Source organism: Hemiscyllium ocellatum, chromosome 18, assembly GCF_020745735.1.
Source record: "Hemiscyllium ocellatum isolate sHemOce1 chromosome 18, sHemOce1.pat.X.cur, whole genome shotgun sequence".
Taxonomy (NCBI): domain Eukaryota; kingdom Metazoa; phylum Chordata; class Chondrichthyes; order Orectolobiformes; family Hemiscylliidae; genus Hemiscyllium; species Hemiscyllium ocellatum.
This window is the reverse complement of record NC_083418.1, coordinates 22,333,555-22,349,894: the sequence shown is the minus strand read 5'-3', so window position 1 is coordinate 22,349,894 and position 16,340 is coordinate 22,333,555. Positions and strand designations below refer to the sequence as shown.

General features: G+C 39.4%; 1 protein-coding gene across 4 annotated transcripts in view; it reads left to right on the top strand.

Moving 5' to 3' along the window:
• The window catches only part of LOC132824364 (activating molecule in BECN1-regulated autophagy protein 1-like), a 446,197-nt gene that overhangs the window by 214,014 nt on the left and 215,843 nt on the right, over positions 1 to 16,340 (top strand). For all 4 annotated transcript variants that reach the window (XM_060838755.1, XM_060838754.1, XM_060838752.1 and 1 more), the window contains one exon: positions 9,776 to 9,886. In XM_060838755.1, the coding sequence (XP_060694738.1) occupies positions 9,776 to 9,886 (111 nt within the window). The remainder of the gene's footprint in view (positions 1 to 9,775; positions 9,887 to 16,340) is intronic.

The following is a 16,340-nucleotide window of genomic DNA, read 5'->3' as shown; positions in this document are numbered from 1 at the left end:
TAGATTGACAAGAATGTTTCTAGGGATAAGGAGCTTGTGTTATTTTGATAGATCAGAGAAGCTAGGTCTGTTCTCATTAGAGTACAGAATGTTCAGGGGATTTTTAGTTGAGATATTCAAACTGAAAAAGAATTTAAACCATGTAGATAGAGCATGTGGTGCTGGCCTGATTACAACTATATATGATGAGTTTCTGCCTGTGCAGAAATCAGAGAATTAAATGACATACAAGGAGGCTGTTCAGCATATTGGGGCTGTGTCTGCTCAATTGTAGAGCTATCCAATTAACTCTCACCCCCTATTATTTCCCAGTAAGTCTGTTTGTTTTTGTTCATTTTCACATCTTTATCTATTTTTCTTTGAAAGGTGTTAAATCTGCTTCCATCACCTTTTCAAGCTGTGTGCTTTAGGTCACAACAAGTTGCTGAGTAAATAAATGTTTTCTCATCTCTCTTCTGATTATTTTACTAGCATAATCAGATTTACATAATTAATCAGTGCTCCTGTAACTGGAATGATTTCTGGCCATTTACCCATCAAAACCATTCAGGCATCTGCACATCTCGATCAGATTTCCTATAAACCACCTCTGCTGCATGGAAATCCAGCCCAGCTTCCCCAGTCTATCCATTGAAACGAATAACCGAGTCCAAACCCACTGTCTTGGTTGAGAATTTGCAATAAATTCCCATCAATCCAGTCATTCAGGGCCAAGCCACCTTCACCACACTTCCTCATGTTGGCATCCTAAGTGTTGAAAGAAGTGCTCGTTAAGCTTTGCAGGTTCCTGAACCATTGCTGAACAAGTAAACGCAATGAGTGTGCATATAGCAAATGATAAAACAGCTTCCTAAAGGAAGGATGGGTTTTTCTGACAGTCAACAGTGGTCATCATTAGACCCTTGATTCCAGATTTTTATTGAATTCAAATTCCACCATCTACCATGGTAGGATTTGAAACCAGTTCCTCAGAACATTATCTGGGACTCTCGATTTATAGCCCAGCGTTAATGCCACTCTCCATTGCATGTATATGGAATTTTATTGGTCAAATCTTTTAACCGAAATGCTGTATTATTGGACACATTGAAGGTATTGAATGTTATATGGAATATTTTCACAGTTGTGGGGTAACCTGATTACCACAAAACGTGAGAGTGAGATGAGGCAAAGGAAGTCTCTCAGATTAAATGATAGATGAGTGTCTGATAACAAAAAGAAATGTAAATCATTTATTCAGGATCCTGGGGGAGCACTGTTTCACAATGTAATCTTTTGTGGGGAATATGAAGTTCTCTAATTTGATTTATTTTGACATTTTTACTGTGCATACAAGCAGTAATCTTTAAATAAACAGAGAATTGAATGTCAGTTGCATGTTGTGTTTAATTGTCTACATGTGCTGAGAATTCACTAGTGAATCACTCGTCTACCAATAAATACAGGGAGAGGGTTTTTGTGGCACAGGGGTGGCACAGGATCCCTACCCCTGGATCAGGAGCTGAAAATGTCTTGCTGGAAAAGCGCAGCAGGTCAGGCAGCATCCAAGGAACAGGAGATTCGACGTTTCGGGCATAAGCCATTCATCAGGAATGCCCGAAACGTCGAATCTCCTGTTCCTTGGATGCTGCCTGACCTGCTGCACTTTTCCAGCAACACATTTTCAGCTCTGATCTCCAGCATCTGCAGACCTCACTTTCTCCCTGGATCAAGAGGCCTGTGTTCAAGTCCCACCTGCTCCTTGAGGTGTGTCATAACATCTCTGAAGAGGTTGTTTAGAAAAAAATATGTTTTTTTTAATTTAACCATCAGGTAGAGCATTATTGTGGCGCAGTGCTAGTGTTTCTACCTTTGGGTCAGCAGGTCCTAATTCAAGACCTATCTACCCCAAATGTACATAGTAATGTATTCAAATAAATTTATTAAAAAATACGAATAAGAACCGCCTGAAATTGAGGATGAAGTTAGATGTGAATATTAGTACTGAATCTATGATGACCAATTGAGATGTATACACTTGTCATGTGCATCTCTATAAATGAAAACTTACCAAACAATATGTAAAGATTTGTTTCTATTGTAAGCTTCTTCACTTGGCTTTCCACATTAGAACATATGGTGTATCTTTGAAGAATAATAGAAATTTATACTTTATTAATAAATCTTTATCCCTCAACTAAGGTGACTAGAAAGGGTTGTCTGATGATGTATCTCATTGTTTTCTGTGGCACTTTTCGATATGCAAATTAACCACTGCATTTTACCTGTATTAAAACATCCACTGCACACATTAGTTGCGAAGCCCTTTTGGAAATGGCAGAAATACATGTCCCTTGTTAGAGCTAGAAAAATATTCCCCACATTCAACTGCCATATTTATTTTGCTTGAATGGTTGATTATGAAGATAATTTTTAGTCATTTAATGGTACAGAACTTGAATATTGTCAGCTAAACACATTTTGTCATCTTGCACTCGTCAGGGCAATTCACAAGAAATAGCAATGTAAAGGGAAGACAACATTTGTACTGTGAGAGGGGAGGCCGATTGGTTTGAAAATGGTCTTTCTTCAGCAAACTCGAACATAATTTTGAGGAAAAGGACAAGAAAAAGACCTACTGATGACAATTTGTAATTATGTTATTTTTATGTGAAAATAATAACCATTGGAGAGATTACTAAATACCAGCCTTTTTTGAGCAACCAGGGAAAGGAAATCAAATGTTTTTTCAAAGATGGGGATATCTGCAGGAGCAGAGCTAGATTTAATGTTCTCTTAAATCAGTTTTTATATTGCAGTTCCACTTACCCACTTGTAATAGTCATTGCAATCATCAAAGGATATGCAATTTTGAAAAATTTTAAAGTTTCCTTGTTTTCCTATTGCAGCAGCTTGTAGCTCATGGACAGTTGATGAGTTCATTTCATTGCTAATAGTTTTTAATATGTCAAGAAGGAAAAAAATAAACAAATCTGGTTCCACCAAATTACAAAGGGATCTGGGAGTGCTAATCGAGGATTCTCTAAAGGTAAACATGCAGGTTGAGTCCGTGATTAAGAAAGCGAATGCAATGTTGTCACTTATCTCAAGAGGGTTGGAATATAAAAGCACCATTGTGCTACTGAGACTTTATAAAGCTCTGGTTAGGCCACATTTGGAGTACTGTGTCCAGTTTTGGTCCCCACACCTGAGGAAGAACATACTGGCACTGGAGCGTGTCCAGTGGAGATTCACACGGATGATCCTTGGAATAGTAGGTCTAACATACGAAGAACGGCTGAGGATCCTGGGATTGTATTTATTGGAGTTTAGAAGATTGAGGGGAGATTTAACAGAAACTTACAAGGTAATACATGGCTTGGAAAGGGTGGACGCTAGGAAATTGTTTCCATTAGGCGAGGAGACTAGGACCCGTGGACACAGCCTTAGAATTAGAGGGGGTAAATTCAGAACAGAAATGCGGAGACATTTCTTCAGCCAGAGAGTGGTGAGCCTGTGGAATTCATTGCCGCAGAGTGCAGTGGAGGCTGGGACGCTAAATGTCTTCAAGGCAGAGATTGATAAATTCTTGATGTCACAAGGAACTAAGGGCTACGGGGAGAATGCGGGTAAGTGGAGTTGAAATGCCCATCAGCCATGATTGAATAGTAGAGTGGACTCGATGGGCCGAATGGCCTTACTTCCACTCCTGTGTCTTATGGTCTTATGGTCTTATGGTCATAAGCGTTGAAGTTTTCCAAATTGAAAGCGAAACATCTTGCAAGTTAACTGAGATATAAATTGTTTTTTTGCTTAATGTGTACCATCTTTGAACTTGTAAACTGGAAAAACTGTCTTTGGAGTCTAAACATCTAAAAAGAAAAGTGAATTTTTAAGTTGGTTGTTTCAAGAGCAATGTTTGCAAAATATTAAGAAAATATGCCAGAAAATAAGGAAGAGTAAAGAAACCGTATATAACATGGTAAGTGTGGACTGATCTTTTCTCAAGTTGCAAAATGTGCCCAAATCAACTTTTTTTTTAAACAAGGTGAAGAAAGTTTAATTTGAAATTTCGCCCGTTAGAAACAGGCTTATTTGTTTCTTTTCTCATTCTAATTTTATGTGCCACTCCCACTCTGCATGAGATTAATGAAAGATATTGACATTATGATTTTAACCTGAGGTCTGATAAACTTATCTGGAGCAGGAGAATTGTATCACGAAATGAAATGCTTTAATTATGACTTTATTCTGTTCTCCATGAACATGCCAGTATTTATAATATTTAATGCTAGTTGATTTTAATTGTATGGCTGTAGTGGTGGCATTATCTTAGTCTCTTATTATACTGCTGTTGATTTATCTGTATTTAGACATGAAAGTTTTGAATCTTATGTGGGCCATCAATTACTCACCATTTATGCATTCACTCATTCCTCCACTCATATATTCACTGACATCATCCATTCATTCACTAAAATTTGCCCATTCATCCATTTGCTATCAATTATCTATTCATCCATTCACTAATGATTGTCTGTTCACTAATTCTCAGACTAGACCTTTAAACTTATCATATGGCGGCTAGTGCTGTAAAAAGGGGTGTGTCTTGTCTCCATGCCACACTCCCCCCACCCCCCGCCATGGTCTACAGAAGTATGATTGACTGTCCTGAGCAATATTGCACTCTATGTCTGAAGAAGCCAGGCTAGTAACATGATGCAAGGAAGGTGGAGCAGCATAGCACCAATCCAAAGCTTGTCAATCCTTCGGAGGTTTAAGTCATTCACTCAGATTTATTCTGTCCAGATGCTTCCTGATCTGCTGAGCATTTACAGTATTTTCTGTCCCTGTTTTGGATTTCCAACATCTGCAGAGGTTTGTTTCCATGTTCATAAGAAGTTAATTGCCTTCAGGAATTCCTGCTATTTCCACTGAGTTGAGCTGAAAATTTTCATTGGGTTGAATGCTTGTTAATTCCCTCCATCGATACTGCAACATGCTGCAGCAGTAATTTGTGGTTAATTAGTGCCTTTAGCAAAGCAAAGTGTTCCAAAACATTTTACCAAGCAAGAGGGAGAAGAGGATTTGAATAGATTAGTACTTTGCCTGGGCAGCCAACCAAGGCAAAACATGTAATTAGATTAAGGCTGCAGTTTCCATGGAAACCAAAATGTATAGCTTTAGTATTGCCAGTCTCAATCAAAATCCCGACCTGGCTTGTGTACACCGTACCAGAAGATATGTAGCCAGGTGTAACCTCTTGGGACTATTTATCAATATTTGCTGCTGAAGATGTTGGACCTCTCATATCTTGGACATCTCATCTTCCTGAGTCTAGTTGCCCATGCCCCAAACCAGCTTATATCTCCTCTCGACATTGCATTTCAGTGTCAGAGTTAAGGATTTGTCTATACTGTGAGCAGGAACTCCTTTTCCCTGTACAGAATCCACAGGACACGGTTGAGTAAAGAATGCAATGTGGTTTGGCGTACCAGCGATTTGGTCTTGGGGTGCAGCAGGATGGTAGATGGAAGGGATCTGAGTGAACAAAGGTAAATAGATGGCAATTGAAGGGAAAAAGCAAAAGATAAGAAACAGGAAAGAGCACTGAAGCTGAGGGTGGAAGGAAGCTATTAGTACAAACACTAGTAGAGGAATGAGCCAAATTGAAATGATGGGAAAGGTGGAAGAAAGGCAGCCAATGCAATCAGGTAATTCTGTAAACAAGAGGGTGGGTTTAGAAACAAAAATAGACATTTCTGGAGAAACTCAGCAGGTCAGCAGTACTAAAAATTCATTGGATTTGAAGTATTAACTCTGCTTTCTTCCCACAGATGCTGCCAGACCTGCTGAGTTTCTCCAACCATTTCTGTTTTTGGTTAAGATCTTCAGCCTCTGCAGTTTCTTTGTTTTATAGGTTTTGAGTTTGACTATATACCGTGCCTCTGAATTGCTTCTGGAAGCTGATAGAATGTCTTTGTTCACTAGATTAGATGCAGGAGAGGAACTGTTGTAATGTTTAAATACGTAATTGTATCAGATTGCCCAATTAAAATAAAATGGCATTTATAATTAATTTTTTGTTTAATGTTAAAATACAAAATGCTAAAAATTAATGAGAATGCTCAAGTTTACAAGCCCTGGACTGTTTAAGAAAGGTCTAACTTCAGTATTTCCTTTTCAGACATATCTGGTTTTTCTCATCAGTATCAATGAAGAAACATTATTTGCATGTACTGCTTAAATTGCAAAGCCTGCATACCTATATGTTTTCACCTATCTAGACCATTCCAAGGATAAATTGTGTGGACTGGCATTAATGTTATAGTTGCTGTATACCTAATTGCAGCAAAGTAATGAGGCTGGCTACCATACATGTGGAAGTGAATCTTGGGCCTAAAGTTGATTAGAAACTGGGCACTTGATTGGAATTTAAGAACATTTGAGGTAAATACTGCAGATAGAAAGAGAAACTATTACAAGAAATGCCTTGACTTAAAAAAGGCTTGCATTACTATAGCACCTCTCATGACCAGCTGATGTCCATGATAATCTGTTCATTTGGTGTTAATTGGAGGATAGACATTGGCCAGGGCACTGGTTGACCCAAACTTTGGATTGTATTAAATTGAGCTCCATCCACATTTGGTGTTCCAATTTTTGCCCACTGGAAGAATTCAAGGGGTAACAATGGAGGTGGCATAGTGGCTCAGTGGTTAACACTGCTGCCTCACAGCACCAGGGTCCCAGGTTTGATTCCAGCCTCTGGTCAGGTCAGGTGAATTGTCCATGCTAAATTGCCCATAGTGTTAGGTGCCTTAGTCAGAGTGTATTGGGTGTGGGTGGGTTACTCTTTGGAGGGTTGGTGTGGACTTGTTGGGTCGAAGGGCCTGTTTCCACACTGTAGGGAATCTAATCTCATTTTGACTTTGTTCAAGGCAGCATAACAGGATGACATTGTTCCTTCTTTTTCTCTTTCCATTTGAAAGTATTCTTTGATGTGTTTAGGACTGGCAGCCTGATGCAGCTTTGTTAATGCAGGTGTAAATGATTTATCACCAAAAATCATGCCTTCGCAATGATGGCTTGAGCTTTCTCTGTGAGGATTTAAAATCACTGCGGACAATATTTTAAATAAAACTTTATGGAAGCACTTAATTGGTATATTTGAGTCAGTTATTTAGAAATAGATGTTTTAAATGAAAAATCTTTTAAAGCCTGTTTACAAGTAACTGTGTACTTAAGACAATGAGGACTTCACCTGACAAAAGACAGCACTCTGAAAACTTGTGATTTCAAATACACCTATTGGACTATAACTTTGTGTCGTGTGATTTCTGATTAAGACAGTGAGTGCAATCTGAAGAGCCTTCCTGGATCTGTGTAATATTAACTTCTGTGTGAGACCAGTTTAGTCGACAGAGCCTGGTTGAAACTGCAGGTTGTTCTGCTATAATATAACAGTTGTGTTCATCTGTGACCCTGCGCTATCTGAAATCGTGCTATGTAAAACCACTGTAGAAGATTTCTAATAGAAAATCACTGTATCCATTCAGTAGAAAGTTCTTGGTATACAAACAATGCCCGCAATTCGTCAATTGAGTTATAACCAATTCGAGCTGAAGAAACGCACGTTACAGCAGAATAACCTGTAACTTAAAAGTCAAAGGTAAATAACAGTCTGTGGAATATTTTTGCAGGATCATCTTAAATTTTCTGACCTTTTGTACCAGTTCAATTATTTGCACTAAATTGTGCTAAGCTCTGGCTTCAAAAATCAAGATTTCTACCTACAAGTCATTAAATGCCACTGCCTGTAAACTTTATTAAGTTGATGTGCACTATTTATATTTTTTGCTGTAATATTGAGCCTCTATAAAAGTTTCTGCTTGAACTCCCATTTATATTCAATTATTTAACAAAATTACATTTAAATCCATTGCTATTTTCAGTTGCTGATCTTGCAAATGATGCTCATGATTTTAAAAGCATATTAATGGCAACTTGTTTTTGAAATGCAGATGCTGCAAATAGGTTTTGATTTGAAAGCGTTTTATGCTTTACATAGCAAAATGCTGAATTCACTACAATTTATCGTGGAAGGAAGTTTTAATATCCTATTTAATGAAGCAATTTGGAGCTTTAATTTATCTAGAATTTGGCTCTGATTCATAACTTAATGAATTGTAAACAAAAATTATAAGGATGTTGGATCTCTGCCCATCCTCAGCCATTGCATATACTATTGTTTTAGAAACCAGTCAAGGATTTGTGTTTATAAAGCATCTTGCATGAACTCAGTACTTTCGAAAGTGTTTCACAGTGAATGGACATATGTTAAAGTTGGATTATTTTGGAAATTTATGTGCAGCAAGAAAGCAGAAAGAGTAATGGGTAAATCACAAGATTTTATTTCCTCTCTGTTAGTTGATAAATTATTGTTGGTCAGCTCGGAAATTTTCTTTAAGAAGTACCATGCTCTTTCTTTGATTCTGTCTGAGATGCAGATGATTCAACCCCTCATTCAAAACACAACACTTCAATCAGTTTAGCGCATCCACAGTAGTGCACTGAAGCGTCAATTATGTCTGTATGGTTGAGTCCCTGAAATGGGGTGTGAACCTAAAAGCTTTTTTTCTCTTAGCTTGGTGTTGCTACTTTTGCCTAAGGCTGATAACTAATTTTGTATTCAACTATCTCAACACTGATTGTGTCAGTTATTATGTGGGCATGGAATGGGTAGAAATTGGGGTAACAGATGCTTTTTGAGCTGGTACCTTGTGATTGTTGCACTTATTGAATTTAAAGAGTTTCCAGAAACCAGCAACAATACCTTTTCATTTATGTAGTGACAGTACCTCCTTCAATGTAGTAAAACACATTAAAGCAAAATTTGACTCTGAGCCCCATGGTGATACTAAGACAGTGACAGGTTTTTTAAGGAGTGAACTAAAAGAGAGTTGAGAGGTTTTGGGAGGAAACTCCAGAGCTTGAGGCGTGGGTCAATGGTTGGCAATGGTTAGGCACTGGAGATTTTGGGTACAAAATATATTACGAAAATAGATGAGGTGAGTTCGGAAAAACTATTACCAGTAGTTGCATACATAGGGCTAGGAGTCTTAGACTGAAATCTCGAGTTATGTCTTTCAAGAGTTAAATTTTGAAGAATGTTTTCATGCAAAAGATGGCAAAGCTTTGGTACTTGCTGCACAAAGGACAATTGAAGCTAGATCAGTGAATTTTAAAATGAGAGTGTAAATATTTAAGGTATTAAGAGATGAAGCAAAAGCAAGTGTATGAAATTGATTTTCAAATCAACCATGATCTTGTTGACCATCAGAAGAAGTTAATTAATCTACTTCTGTAGCTATGTCCTGACAAAAGATCAAATTGATTTGTGTAAATATATCTCCCAACTTAAGCTGTTCTGACAGTAAAAATCTTCCTCCATTTGCTGGTGATGTCCTTTACCTGTCAGAATGAATAAACAGGCCACACTCCAGCCACCGAGAGTAATGTAAAAATGTTTGTTGCTGAAAGAAAGTCAGTGCAAAATTTGATTATTGATATTATATACAGTATGATCTCTTTCTGATTCCTTTAAATGTTTTGAGAGTTATGAAATGTCTGTCAAAGTTCAATCTGTTTGGCATGTCCCTTCCATGTCCTATTCATGACTCAGTATAGATTATACGTTCACAACTTGGTAAAAAGGGTAATGGTTGGAAAAAGCTTGTCAAATGATAACGGCTAAAAGGTATCCTTTACTAAGTTTCTCAACCTTTAATTGCAGGTGCTGTGATAGGTGACGGGCAGTCTGCAGTGGCCAGTAATATTGCCAATATCACTTATCGCCTCCAATGGTGGGATTTCACCAAATTTGATCTTCCAGAGATCAGTAATGGTAAGTGATATGTAAAGTCTGTCAGAATCTGAGAGCATGATGGATCATTACAGTGACTGATGTAGAGTCACTTGGGAAGCTATATGATCAAATTATGATATAAAAAAGGTCAAACAATTGAATAGATCTTGGTGCAGCACATCTTATTTCAGCTGGTGGGACTACTTATGAATGGAGTTCCCAAAACTGATATTCGGGGCAACGTTCAGTTATCCTTGACAACCAGGTTAACTCTTGCCAAATGAATTTCCAGTATGTATTTGCTCCTGGAATTCTGTTCTCAAAGCTCAGGGAAAGCCAGAGAACTACTTGTGGCCACTTTTAGACTGCTGAAATAGTGTTTCCCAAAGCTCCTGCTTCAGTAGTAATCAATGCACCAACATCCTGCCGAGGAGATTTTTCTAACTCTGATAAATTTCCTCATTTAGAATTGTAATCCTCAGAACCTGATTAGTAACATGGCTGTCAGAGTAATAGCTTGGAGCAGATTCTTTGTCTTGCTGCCCCCCCGGTACATCCGCTTTGCTATCGTCCAGTAAGAATTCAATTCAAAGAAACCTTGTCAGCAAAATAAACACAATTAATACCATAATTTATAATCCAATACATTGCCTTTGAATCTGCCATAATCTAGCCAATTTAACTTAGATGTAGTGGGATTTCAGAGATCTTGAGCCACAATGGAAGTTAATTGTCAGAAAGAACCACACACAGTTCTTCCAACCTGTGTCATGTAACATTCCCTGAAAGATGGTCGAATCATAGAGTGCAGAAGAGGGTCTTCAGCCCATCAAGTCTGTGCTACCAAAATACACTAAATTTATACTCCTCCAACTTTCTGCCATTCTGCCAGTTTGTCAGTCTACTGTTGCAGTTCATTTGGGCCTTAGAATTCTGTATGCTGACTCCTGTTTAATTTGGATGCCAGTCCATCCATCACTTTACCTAAATCATTTTATCAGAATGTCTTCTCATTTTTGGTATGAATCTATGAATCTCTTGCATCAAGTATACAGTGTTTTGGTTAGGGTGGTGTACTGTGTACAGTGCTGATCGCTACACTACAGGAAGGATGTGATTGCACTGGAGGGAGTGCAGTGGGGAATTCATGAGGATGTTGTCTGGAATGAAGCATCTTGCTATGAGGACAGGCTGATTAAGCTCAAGTTGTTTTTTTGGGGGGGCAGAGCAGGTTGGCAGGGTGATTTGGGTAAGGTGTTTAGGATTGTGGGAGCATGGACAGGGTGGAGAATAAAGTGATTTTTTAAAAAATGTATACATGCTCCATGCCCATTCTAAGCTTTGGAATATGTTCTTCCATTGCTGTTATACTCTCCCCCTCAAACACCAACTTGTCCAACACCAAAAGTGATATTTCCTCTTAAATGAGCGGTCAGTGACAAGAGGGCATACTTTGAAGGTGAAAGGCAAGAGGTTTGGAGAGACATGAGGAAACATTTTTCATCCAGGGGATTGTAGGGGTCTGGAACTGTTTGTTTGCATTTGGGGGTGGCAGTGGCTTGTAGAAGTGGGTAACTTCACAATGTTTAAAAAGTATTTGCATGAGCACTTGAAGTATAATAATATTCAAAGGTGGGACCTGGTAATTTCAGTGTTCATTTTCTTAGAAATTTGGAAGAGGCTGAAATGTTAAATTGTGACTTGGTCTATCACCAAGATTTAATAACCTTGATCTCATGAGACAGGATTACGGCCCAGTGCAGTGTCACTAATTTGTGTTTTTGTTTTCCGAGAGGTAATCAGAATTGCATTAATTATGCTGCTGTTCTGTCAACCACCACTGTTTTTTGTCTCCAATCTAATTAAATTTTGTTTGTTAAGCAGCTTCCATCCCTCCCAATTCTTTCAATACCCTGATGTTAATCATTGATTTACTTGAAGAGATTTTAATAGAATAAAATTTCAGACCGTTTTCTATTTTATAAGCCCATAACTAATTTTGTATGAAATTATTATCTTGTAATGGTATTGAGGTAGATTTTTGAGAAATATTTGCTAAATGAAGGCACTTTTAGATCCTGAATGAGTTCTTGTTCACTCGAAAATGAGTTATTATGTGTTTCTGATGTACAAGCAATCTTTTTCTACATGTTTTCTGTGACAAAACCAGTCATTCCTATCAAAGGTCATTTGTGCTACCAGAACATGCCCAAAATACATTATAACCAAGATACTTCTGCGATGAGAATACTTATTTAAACATCCTAAAAGAACTCTGCTTACATATTCTAATTGGAGCTCACCAAAAAATCCTTTCCTCTTGCTCATGCATGAAATAATTTGGCAGGAAATTAATGCTGTTCTTTTGAGACATAAAATTAGATTCAATTCTTTTGCACTAAAAGCTTTAGATATCTTTCATTGTGGGATTGATGTCTGTAATGTAATGAAAGCAAAATATGTTGCCTGCTTCCATTAAGAAGTCCTCTCTTACATAAGGGTAGCTTGCACCAACCATGTAACTAAACTCTGATTGAAGATTTGTAGCTCGGGTATCCGTTGTTGTGGTTCTGCTCGCCGAGCTGGAAGGTTTTGCTGCAAACGTTTCGTTCCCTGGCTAGGGAACATCATCAGTGCTGTTGGAGCCTCCTGTGAAGCGCTGCTTTGATGTTTCTTCCGGTATTTATATTGGTTTGTTCTTGCCGCTTCCGGGTGTCAGTTTCAGCTGCAGTGATTTGTATGTGGGGTCCAGGTCGATGTGTCTGTTGATGGATGTTCTTGCCGTTTCCGGGTGTCAGTTTCAGCTGTAGTGGTTTGTATATGGTGTCCAGGTCAATGTGTCTGTTGATGGAGTTTGGGGATGAATGCCATGCTTCTAGGAATTCTCTGGCTGTTCTCTGTCTGGCTTGTCCTATGATAGTGGTGTTTTCCCAGTCAAATTCATGTTGCTGGTTGTCTGAGTGTATGGCTACTAGAGATAGCTGGTCGTGTCGTTTTGCGGCTAGCTGATGTTCATGGATGCGAATTGTTAGCTGTCTTCCTGTTTGTCCTATATAGTGTTTTGTGCAGTCCTTGCATGGTATTTTGTAAACTACGTTAGTTTGGCTCATGCTGGGTATTGGGTCCTTTGTTCTAGTGAGTTGTTGTCTGAGCGTGGATGTTGGCTTGTGTGCTGTTATGAGTCCTAAGGGTCGCAGTAGTCTGGCTGTCAGTTCTGAGACGCTCCTGACGTATGGTAGAGTGGCTAGTCCTTTTGGTTGTGGCATGTCCTCGTTCCTCAGTCTATCTCTTAGGCATCTGGTGATAAAGTTGCGTGGGTATCCGTTTTTGGCGAATACCTTGTATAGATGTTCCTCTTCCTCTTTTCGCAGTTCTGGTGTACTGCAGTGTGTTGTGGCCCTTCTGAATAGTGTCCTGATGCAGCTTCGTTTGTGTGTGTTGGGGTGGTTACTTTCATAGTTTAAGACTTAAACTATGAAAGTAACCACCCCAACACACACAAACGAAGCTGCATCAGGACACTATTCAAAAGGGCCACAACACACTGCAGTACACCAGAACTGCGAAAAGAGGAAGAGGAACATCTATACAAGGTATTCGCCAAAAACGGATACCCACGCAACTTTATCACCAGATGCCTAAGAGATAGACTGAGGAACGAGGACATGCCACAACCAAAAGGACTAGCCACTCTACCATACGTCAGGAGCGTCTCAGAACTGACAGCCAGACTACTGCGACCCTTAGGACTCATAACAGCACACAAGCCAACATCCACGCTCAGACAACAACTCACTAGAACAAAGGACCCAATACCCAGCATGAGCCAAACTAACGTAGTTTACAAAATACCATGCAAGGACTGCACAAAACACTATATAGGACAAACAGGAAGACAGCTAACAATCCGCATCCATGAACATCAGCTAGCCACAAAACGACACGACCAGCTATCTCTAGTAGCCATACACTCAGACAACCAGCAACATGAATTTGACTGGGAAAACACCACTATTATAGGACAAGCCAGACAGAGAACAGCCAGAGAATTCCTAGAAGCATGGCATTCATCCCCAAACTCCATCAACAGACACATTGACCTGGACACCATATACAAACCACTACAGCTGAAACTGACACCCGGAAACGGCAAGAACATCCATCAACAGACACATCGACCTGGACCCCACATACAAATCACTGCAGCTGAAACTGACACCCGGAAGCGGCAAGAACAAACCAATATAAATACCGGAAGAAACATCAAAGCAGCGCTTCACAGGAGGCTCCAACAGCACTGATGATGTTCCCTAGCCAGGGAACGAAACGTTTGCAGCAAAAACTTCCAGCTCGGCGAGCAGAACCACAACAATGTAACTAAACCTGTGTAAATCTTTTTTTAAATTAAAGGGTTCATGTCTTTTTTTTTTGTTCTTTGTCTCTTCTTGGTATCCCCCATTTTATGTGGTACTTATCTGAGGAATTTCTGATGTATACATACTCCATGCCCATTCTAAGCTTTGGAATATGTTCTTCCATTGCTGTTACACTCTCCCCTCAAACACCAACTTGTCCAACACCAAGAAACTGAGTACCTTGCTCTGTGCTGATTAACTGCAGAGAATTATGCAGAAGGCATTGCTACTGACTCTAACTTCATATTTTCTCTTGTACGTTGTCATCTCTAATCTTCATCCTTTTCTGAAGGTGTTGATTGCTTCAATGATTTCATAGATACCAGTCTCTCCTTGTCACGCCTTATTGGTTACAACCCATAAGGTGCTCATTTTGCTCGTCATGTCAGTGATGATTTCAAGAAGAGCCACTAGCTGCCCTTGAAAAATTGAATTCAGTAACAGTTAGGAAGAAAATTGTGGTCAGACCAAGCACAAAGGAAGATAGTTATCGTCTTTGTAGGCTAGGCATCTCAGTCCTGGGATATTATTGCAGGAGTTCCTCATGGTAGTGTCCTGAGCCTAACAACTTCAGCTGCTTCATCAATGACCTTGCCTGCAATGCGAGTTCAGAACTGGGGATGTTTACCAATGATTGCACAATAGTCAGTATTGCTCACAAGTCCTCAGATACTGAAGCAATGAGTGTTCATTTGCAACCAAGACCGGGCCAACATTTATGCTTAGGTTGTTAAGTTGCAAACAATATTAACACCGCAAAGTACCAAATCTCTCCAGCAAGAGAGAATTCTATCATTCACCTTTGATGTGTTTGATAGCATAATCACCATCAAATCCCTTGCACTCATCATGTTGAACCTTACCCACTGAACTGCATTAACGTGCCATGGTTCCAAGAGCAGGTTAGAGGCTGGGTATTCTGTCATTAGTAATTTCCGAATTCCTGAAGTTGGTCCACCATTTGCAAGGGACAATTCAGGAATTTGATTGGATACTCTCCACTTGCTATGTGCAGCTTCAACAACAAGAAGCTTGATGCCATTTAGACAATGATTCCACCTGACAGGCACCCCATTGACCACCATAAGAATTCGCTCCCTCCACCACTGATACACAATGGCAACAATATACCTTACTTACAAGATGCAATGTTAGAACTCACCAAATGTCCTTGCATACTTGCAATATCTGCCACTCAGAAGAAGAAGAAGAACAAAAACAACAGACACCTGTCGGTTACCCTATAACTTGCACATCATTCTTACTTGAAAATATATCATCGAACTCTTGAAAATATTTCTTTCCAGTCACTGGGTCAAAATCTTGACAAGAGGATTTGAATATAGGAGTGGGGATATCTTGCTGCATTTATACAGGATCTTGGTGAGGCCATACCAAGAATATTGTGTGCAGTTTTGGTCTCCTAGTCTGAGGAAACTCATTCTTGCTGTTGAGGGAGTCCAGCGAAGGTTCACCAGACTGATTCCCAGTTTAGCAGGACTGAGATATGAAGAAGGGCTGGATCAACTGGACTTATACTCATTATAATTTAAAGGAATGAGGGGGGAATCTCATAATGGAGCTAGATTAGGTTGGGATATCTGGACGAGTTGGAGCGAAGGGTCTGTTTCCGTGCTGTACATCTCTATGACTGGGCAGGCGAGATGCAGGAAAAATGTTCTTGATGTTGAGGAAGTTCAGAATTCGAGGTCATGGTCTAAGAATAAGGGAAAGCCACTCAGAACTGAGATGTGAAAGAATTTCTTCACTCAGAGTTCACTCAGTGAATTCTCTTCCCACAGAAAGCTGTCGAGGCCAATTCATTAGATATACTCATGAGGGAGGTGGATGTGGCCCTAGTGGCTAAAAGAATCAAGGAATATGGAGAGAAAGCGGGAATGGGATATTGAAATTGCGTGATCATTTTGATTGGTGGTACAGGATCGAAGGGCTAAATGGCCAACTCCTACACAAATTTTCTATGTTTCTATAAGACTATGGGTGTGCCACAGTTGGGAACATTTTTCCTGCATCTAGCCTGCCCAGTCATAGAGGTGCACAGCACGGAAACAGACCCT